This window comes from Maylandia zebra, linkage group LG8, assembly GCF_041146795.1.
Source record: "Maylandia zebra isolate NMK-2024a linkage group LG8, Mzebra_GT3a, whole genome shotgun sequence".
In the NCBI taxonomy this organism is placed as follows: Eukaryota; Metazoa; Chordata; class Actinopteri; order Cichliformes; family Cichlidae; genus Maylandia; species Maylandia zebra.
Window position 1 is genome coordinate 18,303,353 of NC_135174.1, and position 16,876 is coordinate 18,320,228.

At 38.9% G+C, this 16,876-nt stretch overlaps 1 protein-coding gene across 2 annotated transcripts in view; it reads right to left on the reverse strand.

The window, feature by feature from the left end:
- Positions 1 to 16,876, reverse strand: part of kcnh4b (potassium voltage-gated channel, subfamily H (eag-related), member 4b) — a 41,885-nt gene that overhangs the window by 13,224 nt on the left and 11,785 nt on the right. For both annotated transcript variants that reach the window (XM_004567461.3, XM_012923634.3), the window contains exons 3-8: positions 14,755 to 14,886; positions 14,144 to 14,277; positions 3,746 to 3,986; positions 2,048 to 2,205; positions 1,588 to 1,789; positions 735 to 929 (exon numbers count right to left, since the gene is read on the reverse strand). In XM_004567461.3, the coding sequence (XP_004567518.3) occupies positions 735 to 929; positions 1,588 to 1,789; positions 2,048 to 2,205; positions 3,746 to 3,986; positions 14,144 to 14,277; positions 14,755 to 14,886 (1,062 nt within the window). The remainder of the gene's footprint in view (positions 1 to 734; positions 930 to 1,587; positions 1,790 to 2,047; positions 2,206 to 3,745; positions 3,987 to 14,143; positions 14,278 to 14,754; positions 14,887 to 16,876) is intronic.

Here is a 16,876-nt window from a genome sequence, read left to right on the forward strand (position 1 = left end):
TTTACCTCCTGATTACAAAAAAGGTTAACAATATTAAATAAAAACGAAAGAAATAAAAGATTTAAGTCTATTGATCCTTTATAAAATGTTTGTTTTTTAACATATTGAAATACATTAAGTGGATAAAAGCACAGGGTTACCTACAGATTATACCTACATGAGTTTCTTGGTCATGGATACCCATGCAATGAAGCTCCCACTGCACAGTTTTGTGTTGATGTTAATGCCAGATGAAGAGGTTTGCAGAGCATTGGTGACTTTTACACATCTAATATTCCATGATCCCCATTCTTTCACACATTTGTAAAGGCAGACTGCATTACTACATGCTTGAGTTTATACACATGTGGCAATGAGACTGAAAAAACTGAATTCAAGGATAGAAACATGTGGTTTAATACTTTGTTTTTTTCTCATAAAGTGTATATTATATGGCTCATTGCCCAGTCATGATCTACTTTTGATCCACAAAGAAGCCACAAGTTACAATTCTGCTTTCATCACCGATCAGAAAAGCAGTAAAACAAACACTTATTATGTATCTTCTGATATGCTGCACCAATAATTGCCATTTCAGCTGTTTCTGGGTTATGAAGACGACGGCAAGCTGTGTCTTAAAGGCCAGCCAAGCCATTCAACTCGATTCCTGCTGAATTTGTTGTACTTGCATGCCAAACAGAAGCAGCGTTATGCCAGGATGCCAGAGGGAGAATGTACCCCGGTGTCAGACGTACCGCCGATGAGCATGATGCAGATGGAGAAGATCTTCTCAGCATCGGTGTTGGCACAGACGTTGCCAAAGCCCACACTGGTCAGGCTGCTGAGGGTAAAATAGAGGGCAGCGATGTAGGAGCTGTGCACTGTTGGGCCGCCCACTGTGCTGTTAACGTAGGGCGTCTCCAGACGTTTGCCCAGCTCATGGAGCCACCCTTGAAAGAGAAGGTTAGAGAGTAGCGTTGACAGAGCAACGTCCAGAAGTTTAACCTCTTGTTATTTTTATGTGGATGGTAGTGGCAAGATCGGAGTGCAATGTGAGAGAAATACAGAAATATATGTTTGTGCCTGCATGTGGGTGTCTTTCTGTGTATTAGAAAGAGATGATCAACAGCGTCAGGAGCCAGGTATGTTGGCTATAATTAGACCTACTCCTCCAGGGATAAATAGTGCTAAGCCTTAATTAGCAGCTGTGACTTCACCTCCCTTCAGCCAAAATGTACATACAAAAGCATGCATCATTCATTGACACATCAGCGTGCTGCTTGCTACCAGCCACTTTTTTGTAAAAGCTTTTGATCTGGTTTCAGGCTGTTCTTATTAGAGCAGCAGAGTACTGTCTCACCACAGAGCAGAGCTAGACACCCAATAAGTAAGCAATTACTATTTATAGCATAGTAGGGACAAAACAAATGCCTACTCAGTTTTTGCAGGAAACAGCCGACTTACACACCTATTAAAACTGAATCAAATCAGAACAGGCTTCGCTTATGTTCTGAGAAAACGTTGAAATGTCTTAATGTTTCGCCCTTGCTAGATGAAACACCAAAAATTCAACAGATCGGACTTCAGCAAGGCCACAACTAGACTCACCTATGTCCCAATTATCATTGGTCTCTAGTTCTTTGCGCCCAATCATGTACCAGATGCAGGCCATCCAGTGAGCCAGCAGGGCAAACACAGACATCAGCAAGGTTAGCACCATGGCGCTGTACTGGGAGTAGCGGTCAAGCTTCTGGAGCAGACGAAGGAGGCGCAGGAGGCGTACTGTCTTAAGCAGGTGGACTAAGGAGGTCTGAGGCAAATATGGGAGGAGAGGTGACAGAGAAAAGGAGAGAAAGGAAAGAGAGTAGAAAGCTAAATATCAAAATATCAACACTCAAACACTTTGTATTGTTTGTGAAATGTAGTACATATGGTTTACTTGTCACATAGGCAGCCAAACTGCAACAACAGGGCAGCAAGTTATCAGTTTAATGGTAATGCTGACAGCCACAGATGGATGCGGGGACAAAAAAGAAGGCTGGACATATGATTGTCCAGTAGTACTCACCACTGTGATATTGAATGCGTACAGCAGGTCAAAGGGCAGGGCAGCCACCAGATCCACAAAGAACCAGGTGGTGGCGTAGTGGATGCAAATAGAGCGTGGCTCATACACCACCTGGCCTGACTGGCTCACATAGGTTGTGCGAAAGTTCATGATGATGTCTGAAAATATGTAATTATAAAAAAAATAAAATAAAACAAATAAGCAGGCCTGAAATATGACAGAAAACACTCAGTTCATAAAGAGCTTCAAGGATTGCCACTAGAAGCCTTTCAAGGGGTAAAAAGTCAAGCACCACAGCCTACGTGAACACTGCTGCTGACCATGTCGGTCCCCGTATGACCACAATGTACCCATCTTCTGATACAATAACACACCATGTCTCAAAACTGGAATCATCACAAACTGATTTCTTGAACATGTGCTCAAATGGCCTCCACAGTCCTAAGATCTCAATCCAACAGAGAACCTACCTGGTGGAACAAATCTGCAGTAACTGTGTGATCCTATCGTGTCAATGTTGAGCGAAATCTTTCAGGAATGTCTAAAGTTCCTTGTTTAATCTATGCCACAAAGAATTAAGGCAGGTCTAAACGAAACGGTGGGAAAATTATTAAACATCTGGGATGCTTCATAGTTACTTTACAATTTCAGGGTCTGTATGCAAGAAACATATAACCTTGACGTCACCACATGGCAAGCATGTAACATGCAAACTATTTGAATTAGCAACACCTCAGTTGAGATGAAAGCTCATCGTTGGATGCACATTTTATTTTTCATTGAATATTTAGCATTTATGGGAACACAATAAATAATTAAATAATTAAAAAAAAAACACAAACAAATACATCAGCATTAAAAAGATGTTTCATTACACCGTGTTCCTGGAGCGAATTGAGCCCCTTTCATGCCCCTTTCAGCTTTAATATGGAATTCATTAATTATTCATTTAACTAGAAATGGGTAGACTCTAAGTAAATGAGCTTTCAGAAACAAGCAATCTCATGCTCGTTTGTGCCAAGTTGATGGCATCAGGAATCTGACATAAACTCCAAACCCATGCTCAGAGGAGCGTGTTGCAAGCCAGCCACCTTAATTTATCCCTTGGGTGCTTTATTGAACTAAGAAGAGTCCCTCAAAGAGACCAAGTACATCCTGAAGGGACTCCTAAACCCAGGTAACCTGAATAAGAGGGGACATTTCTAAGAAAAGGCTGCTTGGATTGTTTTGGTTTCCATGGTGCCATAGATGGCACAAATGGATAGATGTTGGAGTAAAACCTTACGTCAGCATGTTGAAAAATGCTTCGAAAACACCGAAATGTGATCATGTTTTATCTTGAGCAGGGATACGGGGACTTCTTTGGAATACTGATAAAGTCTAATTTTGACAAACCAGTGTTATGGACCAATATTTGTTGTGTCACATCAATTTTGCATTGGGTAAATGTTGAAAAACAGTGTTAAGAATACCTAAAAGCCTTTAAAACATGTTAGTTATGTTTAATAAAGAATATTTATTTGTTTTCCTGGAAGAAAAGGAGAGTAAATAATAACAAAACACCAAAAAGGACAAAAAAAAACATCAATACTGTCATTAGATATTGACCAAATTGTTACACTGGAATCTCTCTAGAGTTTCATAATTGATATGTTTTTAATCTAATCATCTTTCCCAATTACGTCTTTAAAAACTTACCTATAATAAAAAGCATTTCCACTGCAATGTCACTGACAATAGTGGAGCGTGCAGCTGTGATGGCATCATCGTGTGGCGTGAAGCTGACATTGTAGGGCACGGTGACAGCCACGTAGAAGGTAGCCAGCAGAATGAGCCAGTCCCACAGCGCTTTCGAAACACTGTAGTGGAGCAGGATGAAGCGTGACTTCTGCACCGCTGCCACCTTGTACTCCGGTATTGCAGGTTTGTCCATCATTCTCTGTAAACAAACAGGTGAATAAAGTTTCAAACTTTCAAGCACAACCTCTAATATTCCTTCAAACATGTACGATAAAGGGAAACCACAGCCTCATGAATTTGAAGCTTTACTTGATAAATAACCAAAACACACAAAGTGCACTTGAGGAGCTGCATAAATGAATAACTGGATAACCAGATGGTCACGAGGTGGAGTATTGTGATGGACACCACGGTGCCAAGATTTAGCAGAAACAGACAATGTAAATGTCAACACCCTCTCTTGTGCGCTGACCGCTGATGATTCACCGTGGTAGGCAACTCAAGTGAAACAGATATGGTAATGCTGCTGGTTATCTCTTCTCCTGTACCCAGTGATAAGACCTCTACAATGTCTGGGCAGTAACAACACAGTGAGTGTCTATAATTTCACACGTGGCTCGGCTTCACACTTCCAAATGTCATTCATGCTTCAAATCTCAGGTATCCAAGTGTCGTGGTAGTTATGTTGTTATGAGAAAAACGCGGCATACCACTAGATTGACCGTGCATTGCAGTTATCTTTTCTCACATTTTGAAAATCCAGTGGTGAAAAGTATTGCAGATGAAATGGGAAGCCATTCAAAGCATAATGAGACTGCAACTCTCCAAATGGGGCCATGCACTTGCCACATAATAGCCTTAACCGTGTTTGGGAGACATGAGGAGAAGCTGTTACCTATGACAGCGGTGAGAGGGGAAAGAAAAGGCGAGATAAATGAGCAGTAATCCCATCTAAAAACAGTGTGAGCACTTTGGGAACAGGTGAACCCAAAAGAAGAAGCTGGTTAATTAAGGCTTAATGGGAGATTTCGTGTTTGGGCCCTGATGCTGCCTGGGCACCTCAGAGGAAAATGACAGATTCTATTTGAGTAATTGGAAGACAACAGGCAACGTTTACTTAAAAAAAAAGGAGAAACATCAGAGAGATGACATACTCCAGTGTTTCCAAGGAAAAAAAGGATGATCCAAGTGTTCCCTCAGAAACCACGTATTAAAAGATTGTGCAAAAGATTTTATTATCACACTATCAGTGGGTTTTCTGGTCTCTGTCTAAATCCTTTTCTATCATCAACAGCTGTGTCCACTCTGATGACAGTTCAAGCAATGTCAGCGAAACCCTGACTGTTTCCTTTTTTCTTTTTTTTCATTTGCCTTACATCACAGAGGTCGCAAAGCCCACCAGACTTTTGGTTCTCGATGCAGGGAGTCGAGCCACATCGCAGTGATTAGGAAAGAAAAGCCTAGCATTTGCAGGCACGCATGGGAGTGCATGTCACACAGCTACAGCTGGTCTTCACATATCATTAACTCAAACTGTAGCCGTTGGGGCTACTGTTCCAACTACATCTCCCAGAGGTCTTTGGGCTTAGGAGATACACATGGCTTAATATGCAACCCCCTTCACCCTCAACCACAAACTACTACATAGCAAACTTAGTGTTGAAATGGCCACAAACATAATTCAAATGTCACAACAGGGCATTATACTGTCTAGATTATGCATTCTGATTGAGTCTGAACTTATTGTGCAAATCCTGGATAACTGCGCGTAATGGACTTTGCAATATTATGTTCAGCTTGGCAAAATCAGCAATCAAGGTGTCGTCTACTTAACTGTGTAACAACAAGAGACTGGAGATAAACATTCACGGTGAGTGAAGAAATAATAAGTAAAAAAAGAAAGAGAAAAAGTAAGATGTGAAAGCTCAGGTCAGTTTTTGTGTTTGCTTCACAACTTCAGGAGGCTCCAGACGGCACTATTTTTCCAATTATGTGAAAAGTGGCAACATCTCTCCCCTGGGACGTGGAGCTGCCTGAAATCAAGTCTGATTTGCTTGTCAGTGTGCTTCAGTTTTATTACACACTACAAATATAACAGATTTGTAAACTTTCTGTTTCAAAATCACAATTCTTTAAGCAGCAAGTTGCCACCTCTGCTTCGGCTTTCTGGCTGTGGTCCCATTTAAAGATCTGGAGTGTGTCTACATGTGTTTGAGCAAAGCTACGGATCCTTGCCTGACAGGTCGATGAGCTACAAATAGAGATCTAGTCAAAATAGATATGGCTGGCTTGATGTGGAGGCAGAGCACACCATTGTTAGCTAACAGCTACTAAGATACAGACAGTGAAGGAGGAAAAAAAAGAAAATGTATTAATAGTCAGAGTAAAGCAGTGGAGGAAGGATATTGATTCTTTACTTAAGGAGAAACATCAATATCACAATAAGTAAGCCCTGCATTCAAAATATGAAAAGTATCAACATGCCTTAAGGATCAACAGTACCATACGCAGAAATACAGGACTGTGCAAAAGTCTTGACCCACTCCTCATTTCTTTAAACTTTGTTTGGTGAAATGTGCAAACACACATGGAATTATTATTAGTTATTCTTCTACACATACTCAACTCTCTTAGTCAAGCTTTCTTGTAATTTCTTTAAGTAGTCTTCAGGATTAGTTCTCCAGGCTTCTTGAAGGACATTCAAAGCTCTTCTGTGGATGCTGGCGACCTTTTGTTCTGTTCTCTGTCAAGATGATCTCACACTGCTATTGAGGTCTGAACTCTGGGGAGGCCAGTCCATGACTGATTGTGTTCCACTGTGTGTGTTTTTCAATCCAGCTATGCTTTTACTGCATTGGCAGTGTGTTTGGGATGTGGGTTTTTTGCATTCATCATATCATCAGATCCCTAACACCACTGGCTGAAATGCAGACCCAAAACATGACAGAGTCTCCACTGTGTATTAAAGATGGTTCCTTTACTTTTCTGAAGTCCTTTGAACCCAGAATTTCACATTTGGATCCATTACTCTATAAGAGCTGTTGTTTACTTCTAGTGTAATTTAGCACACCTCAGTCTTTTCTCCTCATTTCTCTTCCTTAAGAATGGCTTGTTTGATTAAGCCTTAGTGAATAGTAGATGGATCAACTGAAGTCCTGGCACTTGTCCGGTTTCCTCATGTATTCTGAAAAACGCCAACTCTTTTGGCTAATAGCTAATCTTGATAGAGCAGAAAAACTGTTTTATGCCTATGCTACATTTGGTCCTTTTCATAGATTTGACTAAACAAATTAAAATGAAAAATTTTAAATGTGTTTTCTAATAAAGTGCCTAAGAATTCAATTTAAAATTGTTTGTTTGCTAAGTTGTTTGTTAGCTGTACTCACAACACTGGTGTATCCCTTGGTTTCGGTGCCTTTTTGATGCTTGAATGAGCTAAAGGTAAATGTTAACATTACTCTGAAAATGGTCCAGTACAAGAGCTGGGCTGAAAATTAGTGAAAAAGGAGCCAATATCAAAAAAATATATCTTATTATTATTAGACTTCATTAGTATTATAAATCACATTTTTCTGTTATTTCAGCTGTTGTATCATTCTGGAATATTGCCCTTCAAACTGCTGCAAACCTCACAGAAAATGGAAGTGTTTGAGTTAAGTGTACATACTCAAAATGTAAGCATTACATAAAAAAAAGTTTTAAAAGCAAAGTTCAGTATGTAAGCTGCACTAGCAAAGAAGGGCGAGACAATTTAAGTAGAAGAAAATGGGAGTATATGCAGAAAGACAGCAGGATGAAGCCAAAACGAGATGAGGTTAGAGCATGGGTTAGAGTGACAGATGGAGAGGAAGAAGAAATGCAGAGAACGGTGGTTAAAGCTAAAAAAGAAGGGGGAGTAGGATGGGTGATGGTTTGGGGTAAGACGTGCATTTGATCCACTTATTCAATATAAATGAACCGATGTAGTTCACACGGCTATGTTATGTTGACTTTTTCAAGTCAAGCAAAACTGGTTTCAGTGTCTTCATTTTTTTTTAAACTTTTTTCTTTTATAGTGAATTCACTGCCCTTAAGTACTTTTGCTATGGTGCCTGAATTTTCACATAACATCTGCACAAATGTAGAGTTCGCTGTACTCATCAGTGGTTATGTTTTGGATTTTGTTTCCCACCTTTTCCATTTTTTCCTTTTAGCACATATTCAAATGTAGCTGAGGCCAAAAACACTGCCTCCAAAACATATATATAAAATATATATTTAAGATAGATAGATAGATAGATAGATAGATAGATAGATAGATAGATAGATAGATAGATAGATAGATAGATAGATAGATAGATAGATAGATAGATAGATAGAACATTTAGCTATTTAGGAAACAGGACTGTAAGAAAATACAGTACAGTGTATTAAATAATCTTCTGTATTGTTTTTTTCATATATTTTTCTCCCATTTTTAAATTTATTTTTCTAACATTTACCATCAGGCAAATGTACGTAAAAAAAATAAGTATGAAAGTACAAAAAGAAAAAAGAAACAAACAAAAAATTTGACAGCACTTGGATTTTAAAATTAAGCATTGCCAAACACTAAAATAACTGCATGAACAAAACAGAAAGCAGCATCTAGAATATTCCATCCAATCACTTCTTAATGTATTATTTGTTTATTTTGTCATTCAGAGAAGCACATTCACTTATTAAAATGATAGTTAATGTGCAGCAGTGTTATGTAAATGTACAGGCGGGTGCATTAACAGGTCTCTAAAATGAACCCCAGTGCCTACAAAATTGTAGTTATAAAGTCTGTTTGTGAAGCCAGTCAATTAATAAAACTTACATACAAATACAATATGTGCCAAACTGTGCAAAACCCAAATAAAATTAACCGAACATGCACTCAATGCTGAGATGAAAAAAGTCTGCTCATGCAAATAAACAAGCAGACACATTTCATCTGGTCTGTTGCATTTTATTATTACTGCTTTGAAAATAATCCCTTTACAAACTGCTTTTTTGCTTCGTTTTTGACACTGGTGATGTCTGAAAGATAAAAGTGACTGAAAGACTCGCGCAGACACCATCCAATGAGCTGTCAAAGAAACACAAAACAAATAAAATGTCGCTTTTATTCTAAACAGCAGATGTTTCTGCTTTGCATCAACACATGCTCGTTGCCTCCGCGTTTATAAGACTGCATCATCACATGTTGGCTCAGAAAGATATGATGCTGCTGGAAATTGCCTTTTTATGCGACTATCAGTCCCTGAGGTCACGAATAAATTAGGCAAGAGCACTGGCTTGTGTGAGCTTTTATTGTGCACTGAAGTCACATTTTAACTCAAAAGTTAAAAAAAAAAAAACTAAAATTCAGCCTCCGTCTTTGGCTTTGCTGTGGATTTTAAACGTGTTGCATTCACTGGTCTGCTGATGTGCTACTTTTCATACACACCTGTCTTCCCTTCGCTGCAATAGGAGTTACATATCAGATCGTGAGCTATCGATTGTTTCTCTGCAACTATTTTGTCCCTAGCGAAGTTGCCCTTGGCTCGGTGTTCATAGGAAAAGAATAATCTAATCTCTCTGGGAATTTGCTCAACACTTTAAAACGATTATTCTGGTAGTAGAGGTGGAGTAGGGGAATAACGGAGGTTTGTAAAAAGTGTGTGCATGTGTGAGAAGGGGAGGACATGAGAGACAGAAATGTGTTGAATTTGTATTAATATCCCTGAGAAATGACTTAAAAATACATCCTCGAGAGCTGGCATAGAATCTGAATGTTGATTTTATGGTCATATGTTGCTCTCTTCCTTTGTTTGGATGTTTTTGTGAAATGTGTGTGCACTTTCAAATGTGTGTGTGATCGGTGCGCGTATGGTATCAGCACTGGCATCTGTAAGTAGGTGGAAAAGGAGTGCAGCAGGAGGCTTGGCAGATGGAGGGAGGTGTAGCACACCGATTCCAATGAAGGCACCCGCAGGTCAGGTTTGAAAGCAGCAGTCGAGATTTTGATTTTGGAAGTATTAACAAGATGCGGGTCAGCTGCATGCAGCAGAGTATTATCACTTCGTTTTTTCCTATTTTTCTTAAAGCCCGCAGTTTTGGTGCTGTTTCAACTGAGTGTAAACATGCTTGATTTCTCAATTAAATACCAATGTGACCCTTTCAAAGTGCTGGCATTGTCTTATCCACGCTCTGATTGGTCATAATTATTTAAAAGTCGACACTACTACCTGCAATGTGAAGTAAATGTCTTGTCTCTTGGGTTCTTAGTAACAGTTTATTTTATTTTCTAATATAAATGAGCTTTCAGTAGTCAGTTATTCTGACTTTTACTGTAACTTCTTATATTTGAGCAGTATATACCTGCAAAATTATGTGCGGTGAAATTAAAAAAGGGCAATCCTGTGTGAGATTCTCGTTTCTTTTAAAGGTTGGCCGTGTGTCACTGCTGTGGGAGCTTAAAATTCAGTGTCAGGTGAGCGACATAGTGTAAAAATGGCAGAAACACTTTAAAAATAATGATATTCAGCTGTAAAGTTTTACTGGGCCACTCAATTTTTGGACTAAAATTAACAAGTGCTTTGGTTTCAGGCACTTAACAGCTAAATGATCCTCTAAAAACACGCACCACTTTTTATTCAAAAAATGTATTTTGAATGTTTTCTGCCTGAACCAGACGCAGATGTCTCACAGGTTCACTCGAAAAAAACCAAAACCTTTATCCCTGAAAAGTTTTGAATTGCTTTTAGTCCCTTGTGATCAAACACATATTTGAAGGACAGGTTTGAGTGCAGACTCGGTCAGTAACCGAACCTCTGTGGGGAATGAGTGGGATTATCTCAAAATGGTGCTCTGTCAGAAAAACTGCTCCCGTTTGGATCTGAGGGCAAAACAGAAGCTTGTTCTCATGAATATCACAGCATGGAGCGAGGCATGACTTTTTATTCAAGCCTATAAAAGCCTTTTTTATGTAGAAATAATAACCACAGCTAAAGGTCTCTAAAGGCCCTTGAAACACACACATACACGGAAAAAAAAAAATAGACAAAATAGTGGTATTCCTATCTACAAAGGGCTGGCAAAACATATGATATCCAAATGATCCAAAATTATCCTAAAACAGAAAACAGGGAATTTATTTAGTTACATTAACATATCAGCCAGGTTGCTCTTCTAATCCATTTACATTCTATTTAAATTTATAGATTACATTAATGGCCTAGTTGCAATTTAAGTGAATGCATGCTGGTGTATAGCAGCCTCCATGGACTTTAAATTAAAAATGGATGTAGGCACTGTGAAATCACCAAAAATTAAGCTAACGAAGCAAACTTAAGCATCCTTTAATCCTTATTTGTTTAGACTGAGAATTGGACAAGTAATATATTTGGGATGTACATGCTAAAAGAAAATCAGAGAACATTAATTATTTGTTGTATTTTTATCTTTAAGTTACATATAAAAATTTGAATTCAGCCTCTCACTGTTGTTGACATGGCCTGTTTTGTCATACAGAAAGACAGTGTTTGGCCCACATTTAGTTTACTGGGATCTGGCCAACCAAACTCTGACTGGGGGGATTTTTTTATCCAGCTGAATTAGGCTGTGCCACATTGATTGACAGGTGTTGTGAACAGGCAGCTGAAGCCCACAGCGATCTGCTGGGCCTTACTCTGGATCCTGTTGGAGCATACTGAAGCATTTTTAATGGATTACCTGATAATATTATGGCTTGTTGTCCAACAAATTTGTGCAATACGTAGCCTTCATTTGTGGCTATGTGCAGTGCACCTGTATAGTTTGTGAATGCAGCTTTCTAACCTAGCTTAGCTGGTCAGCTTGGTGAGCACTCACCCACATTAAGGTTTTTCAGTCAAGTGACATTTTGTACGTCACAATCATGGTGACAATGAAAGAATCAAGTGAATAAGGCCTTAGTCACCAGAGATGGGCAGTAACGCGTTACTGTAATCTGATTACTTTTTTCAAGTAACGAGTAAAGTAAGGGATTACTATTGCAAAATCGGTAATTAGATTACCGTTACTTTCCCGTAGGAACGCTGCGTTACTGCGTTACTAAAACCGTGATTTTTTTTGCGAGAATGTCTCATGACAGTGACATAAGCAAGTGCGACGTTGGTGACAGCAGCTGTGTGCAGATCAACAATGGATAATATATCCAGTACAGGAGAGAGTATGAGCGTGCAGCGTTTAAAGTGTGGAAGTACTGACCTTACTTTGAGTTTGATTCCATAAAAAGTGACAAAAACATTAGCGTCCATCGTGCGTGGGAAGAAAACTTCTTTTTACAGCGAAAAAAACCCCTAAACTTCCGAGCAAGCACCGAGTGCGCTATGACGTGATGGGAAACTCACAGAGACACTCGCGCGGATTCTTCAACTGACCGCAGCACACCTACACCAGGGTAACCCTCCGCCTACCCTGCTCCTGCTTTACAGGTGAAAATAGAGCAAAAGGACCGCTGAGTCTTTGACTTTATTTATTTTCTGCTGTGTTTTACTTGCATCTGTTTGAAAGAGTGAGTGAAAACACAAAAAATATTTTATTTTATGTGCTGGAATGTGTAGAAAATAGGTTTAAATGTTAAACTAATTTATTCAAGTCAGAGAATGGTGCATATAATTAAATGTTTTGCTTGATGCATAAAGTTAAAAGATTAAAACTGATAAAACAAGTTAAAAAAAGAGACTTTTCCATTTGATTACATTTTGTATGATGGATTATGTAGAAAAAGTAGAATTGGGCTGAAAGATCTATCACTTTATCACCTCTTCAGGTTGTAAATCGTGTTTTTAAAAAGTAACTAAGTAACTAAGTAACTAAGTAATTAATTACTTTTGAAAATAAGTAATCAGTAAAGTAACGGGATTACTTTTTGGGGGGAGTAATCAGTAATTAATTACTGATTACTTTTTTCAAGTAACTTGACCAACACTGTTAGTCACACAGCTCTAGTGACCAGTCAGTGATCGCCATATTTCTAATGGCTAATGTTGGCAGATAATATTGCTAACTGTATTTTCCTGGAAGTGATGGACTAATCTACAAACTACTGGCAGCTACTGTAGATGGACTGTAAGTGTGAAAAGTATGACACAAACTGGAACCAGGAAAATTAAAAGTTGTGGCTTTTGCTAAGCTTATTAGCATCTTAGACATAATAGCTAGCTTGCTGTCTAACCACTAAACTGTTAAAGATTTTCCACCTGCAGACATTTTTTGACTATTTTTAACTAATTATTTATTTCCAGTATTGTATATATGTATGAAGCTTATTCTCTGTTGATTACTTAACCTTTATGTAATTGTTATGTAGCTATTTTTCATTTATTTAATGCTTTGGAGAACAGAGAAGGTATAGAGTGCCTTTCCTGATGCTGCTTTCAACTGACAGATTACTTCGAATAAAGAAACCAAAGTTAAAAAAACAAAACAAAAAAACAAAACATAAATTCACATAGAATTGTATAATTTTGTCCACTTGATATTATGAGAAATAAAAGGAAGGGGAAAAAAATCATGACGCTGAAAGTGATTTGTGGCAACATGAAACCTTTGAAAGTGAATTATATCTGGTGACGTGAAGCAAAAATGAGTGGAAGTAACTGCTGGTGATATGAAGAGGATGGGGCGCACAACAAACTTTCAGGTGAGCGACTAAAAAGACTACAGGTGAGAATACAATTGACTGTGCATTGCTAGAACCTGCTAATAAATGAATTAGAGGGTCAGCTACCCAACTTTAGGTAGTTAAATAAATGTGAAAATAACTTTCCCAGGACTCTGTATGATACTTTAGTGTTACACAGAGCAGCCTTATTTGAAGCTGAGAGTAGAGGTTATTTATGAGAACAGACCTTTGCCATAATAACCTATAACCCAAAGGTTTGGGAGGTGTCGGCATATTTTTAAAAAAATTATTAGAACGATGCATTCAGCTTAATCTATGACCAATAGCCCCTCACCAGCAGTGAGAGCCATCTTGCAATCAACCACAGTTGTTGCACTGACCTTGCTCTTTGTCCATTTAAATCCACCAAACAACAGCTTGCATACAAAAAAGTAGAATTAAAACAGCACCAAAAATAGCAAAGTCACAAGTTTAATTTTTAACAGAGCTAGGCCACACTCTTGAAATCTGGACCAAGACTTCCCTGATAATGTCCTCTTAAAATCTCATGTTTTAGATGTCAGAATTAATAATTTAAGCTCAGGTGTGAAGGTGCTGCATGTCTAAGCAACTTCTGCTTATCTTTTTAGATGACATGCAGGGAAAAATAGAAAAAAAACCCATCACATCCAGTCAAATATGAGTGATAGAGGTATACTCACTCCACCCAGGTTGACCTCTCCTTTGCCTCCACTGGAGAATTGGCTGGTCAGCTGGTACAGCATGGTGTGTCCACGCTTCCTGGCCTCACTGAAGTGAGAAGTACTCTTCCCCCTGTGCATCTTGTCCTCTGAAACTGTCACACAGATTCAGTTAAGTCGCAAGGCTGTAAACTTTGTTGTGAGATGGCGATATATGAGAAAAAAAAACCAGTGCCATCCAACTCAATATCTGAAGTTTTTCTCTGGTGTAGTTACACAACTAAGACACAAAAACACAAGCTCCACTATCCTAAGACTCTTATCCAAATTCATGTTGCCAAAACAAGGGCGTATTTCCCCTGGCATTGGTATTTGTGGCAGACTGTGTTCAGGTTCCACTTGAAGACACATTGCGGCTTGAATCAAACTCCCAATTAGAAACAACTGTCTGAGTTCAATGAACAACTGCCAGCCCAAACAAAACTGCTGTGTAGGATGTGACAGTGATGAACAAGAACACACAGAGAAAATGAAAGCTAGGGGCTCGAGCATGACCCGCTCGTAAATCATGCTCTTAGTAAGCAAATAAAAGCAGTTTTTCCCCCCCCCTAAAAACAAACCTTTCAACTTACATTCCTTCTTGCTGTTGAGGCGGCCCTTTTCGTAGGTGTCAGTGATGTCTTTGAATGAGAAGAGAAAGAGAACCATTTCGCCCTTCTCGTTTTTTATGGGCACAATGTCCAACAGACACCAGAAGGCCACACCTGCAACAGAAGCAGAAATGATCATTTAGTAATAGTTTTCCTTTCACCTCATTTGGAGAATGGAGACAAATGCTCATCCTGTGCCGTGTAGAGCTTTAAAGAAAAGCTGGTGTAGCATAAAAAGGGATTTGAATAATATGATGGCATATTAATTAAAGAAAAAACCTGTTTGTACCTCCAAATAAACTTTATGAAACAATGTGCCCACTGGAGAAAAGAGATGGAAGAGGTACAACATTTAGTTGGAGAGTTTGTTTGGCTGTTTGTCTTTAATTCCTCTTTCCTGCTTCCTTCTTTGTTCTGCTCCACCCTCTCTCCTTCCTTTACTCTCCAGCATCCTCGGGTCCCTGCTTCCCTTTTATTTATTTCATTTGGGGGATAGTTGTCCTGTTTATTGAAGCTTTGCTTGTTTAGTTTTCGTTCTCTTTATTGATTTAATGTCGTACAGCCTATTGTGTAGCTGACCCAGACTCCTTCCACCTTTTGATGACTTTAATCCAGACCAGATATCAGTTTGAGTCCCATTGGTAAACTGAAAGATGTTGGCATACTCTTTATATGTTGTATTCCCTGAGATTAGTTGAGTTGTTTTTGCTGGTTGTCTTTACTTTGTGGCATTTGTGTGGTTAGACTCTCTGTGGACTTTCTCTTTGTACTTGTTTTCAGTCTCAGTGAGGCTCACAACTGATTGTTTTCTGTGTATTTGGGGCCTTATTTAGTCACTGTGTCCTTGGTATTTATTTATTTATTTTGGAAAGTGTGCATTCTTCCTGTCTTTCTTTAAAATCTCTTTATGGCTCATCACACTGGTTTTTTCTATATTTGTGATCCCTTTGTATCCTGTTGGTTGTTTTGTGGTGATTCTCTGGTTGATTTGAATTTAATTACGCCAAACCTTTGTGGTCTAGAGGTCCTGATTGGCAATCAAATTCACGTGGGGTCTTGTGCACCCCATTGCCTTAATGGCATCAGTTTCTCAAGCCAAGGTTGTGCAATTTCACATCATGTCACCATCGCTGAACTGTGGCTACTTGTCATATCCTTGGCATATGGTATAGCCTTTCTATAAATATGCCCCAAATTAGCTGTAGACAGTGATCTGCAGGATAGAACACAAAGTGAAAGAGAAAGTTAGAGGGTTGGATATAACAAGTAAGAGAGGGAAGGAACAGCACAGATCCAAGACCCCACCAGAAACCAGTATGCTCATTAGCAGACTCTGTAGAAATTGTGCTCTGCCACCAAACAGATGTTTCACATCTTCTTTAGTGTCTCTATAGTGTGCTTGTTCGTGTGTCAAACACAGACAGGGAGGAAAGAAGGGGGAAGAAAACATTGTAGATGGTGGTGTTTTAGTGCAAGCCTGTCAGTGTAAATACAACAGGCAGCAAGCCATTTGTGAGTGTTTGTGCTTGCAAATTGTACACACTAGAGGAGTTTACGTGTAGTGAATTCCTTCGGTGACAGACTTCTTTATATACTCTACCAGTCGTGAACATTTGCCAAGTGAGATTCTAGCTTTCAAACTGCATTTTCCTTTTTGACTTTCACAGTCTTTGTTCTAGCCTTCTGCTTTTTTGGTGTCTACTTTTTATTAACTGTGGTGAATTAAAAATCAGTTTTAGCAGCAGTTCCTTACTTTTACTTGCTTTACTCTAAAAAAATAAGAAATAAAAAGATTAAAAGCAGTCGTGTTTTTGTTAAAGTCCAGATTTGACAATCCAATTGTATAATAAGCAGTTCACACACCCTGAGGAAGCAGGTTTGAGCCTCTGTCGAATGAGTATAATCCTGTGTGCCAATCAATGAGGCTTAAACAGTGTTGTATGTTCTCTCCTAATGCATGACATCATATTCTGAGTCAGAAGGATTAGCCAGAAGTTAGAAGGAAGGAGGTAATTCAAGACACTACGTACAGTACCTTATCCTGCATTAGCTGTGGAAATAGGGTACACAACTCCTCTCAGAACCTCTTACTCTGCCTTAATCT